General features: G+C 34.7%; 1 protein-coding gene across 1 annotated transcript in view; it reads right to left on the bottom strand.

Moving 5' to 3' along the window:
• TTC3 (tetratricopeptide repeat domain 3) overlaps positions 1–1,454 on the bottom strand; it is a 158,420-nt gene that overhangs the window by 127,945 nt on the left and 29,021 nt on the right. Inside the window, 1 exon segment of the mRNA XM_011987753.1 lies at positions 1,016–1,139. Within this exon segment, the coding sequence (XP_011843143.1) occupies positions 1,016–1,139 (124 nt within the window).

The following is a 1,454-nucleotide window of genomic DNA, read 5'->3' as shown; positions in this document are numbered from 1 at the left end:
AAGACTCCATTTCAAAAAAAAAAAAAAAAGAGAAGCAGCAATATGGTACTCGTGAGTATAACTACAAAAGGGTAAGCCAAAAAAGAAGCTACTGCTGATATTTTTCTATATATAATTATTAAATATAATCAATTATTAAAGATCAATTATAATAGTGATCATTATTATGATTTAGGTCTACCATAGATACAGAGAGATACAGGAGGTAACTCCTGTTCTCAGATAGTTTACAATCAGATGGGGTGAAAAGACACATCACTTCAGTAGTTAAACAACAATCATCCTTAAGAAGAAAAGAAAGTACTGTGTTATTACTGACATGTTAATTGCATAGTCAGTAATACCTCTCACAGCTCACAAAAGGGAAAAATCACTTAAGCTGGAGTGGTTAAGAAAAATGTTAGTGAGGATATAGCATTTGTTTTGGTTTTGAGGAAGAAGTACGATTTGGATAGAATGGCCTGAACCCAAGAGTAAAGTTCATTTAGAAGCACCAAGTAAACCTGTGTGATTTCAAGACCTCAAAAAGGGTGGAAGGCTGGAAAAGGGCTGCTAAGGCAGATTGGGGTGAGTGTTTACAGACCCTTAGTTTCAGATCCAGCTGGAAATGCTCAATACAATTCCAGATCCAGCTGGAAATGCTCAGTATAAACTCCTCTCCCTAATTGAACACAGTCTCTTAGAAATTTTCAATGTTATCAACAAGAGGACTTTTCCAACAACCGAAGGAAGAAGATACAAAGAGAAGTAAGTGACAAAATGGTTATTTTAAAAAATATTTTGAAAACACATAAATGTGATTTCAAAATAAATTCTGTGACTTTCAAATATTATATTTATGTAGTTGTATGAGATACTCAGATTATTTATTATAAAAAGAATCATTCTTTTGGTAACAATAGGCAAAAAGGGTTCAAATCGCCAAAAATTTGGTTTCTATTACCACCAAAACATTACTGTAAAAATATGAGACTATCTATACTTGAAAAAAACTGTAGTTTTCAATGGAGCTTACCTTTAGATTCTGATTACCACCGCTGGCCATTTCGTGATTAATTTTTCTGAAATCTCTTTCCTTCTCCACGAAGTTAAGTGAAGTTGCAAATACAGGTGCTGATAAATTCCTAGGTGTGTAGGCCCTAAGTGGGGGAAAAAAGAAATGAATTATTATACATTTTTAAAAAGTTATCCTTTGAATGAACAGGTTGCAGCAATCACAGCCTTTTTTCCTTGAAAGCAAGGTATTATTGTTTTAAAAAGATTTTCTACCTGTGAGATGGAGCTTTATACATAAACATTATTTTAAATTTGGTATTAAACTCAAAATACAGAAAGAACAGTTCAAGGGCCGGGTGCAGTGGCTCACGCCTGTAATTCCAGCACTTTGGGAGTCCAGGGCAGGTGGATCAGCTAAGGTCAGGAGTTCGAGATCAGCCTGGCCAACATCGTGAGAC

Source organism: Mandrillus leucophaeus, unplaced genomic scaffold (assembly GCF_000951045.1).
Source record: "Mandrillus leucophaeus isolate KB7577 unplaced genomic scaffold, Mleu.le_1.0 Scaffold315, whole genome shotgun sequence".
Classification (NCBI taxonomy): domain Eukaryota; kingdom Metazoa; phylum Chordata; class Mammalia; order Primates; family Cercopithecidae; genus Mandrillus; species Mandrillus leucophaeus.
The sequence above is the reverse complement of the archived record's forward strand: the minus strand, read 5'-3'. Positions and strand labels throughout refer to the sequence as shown.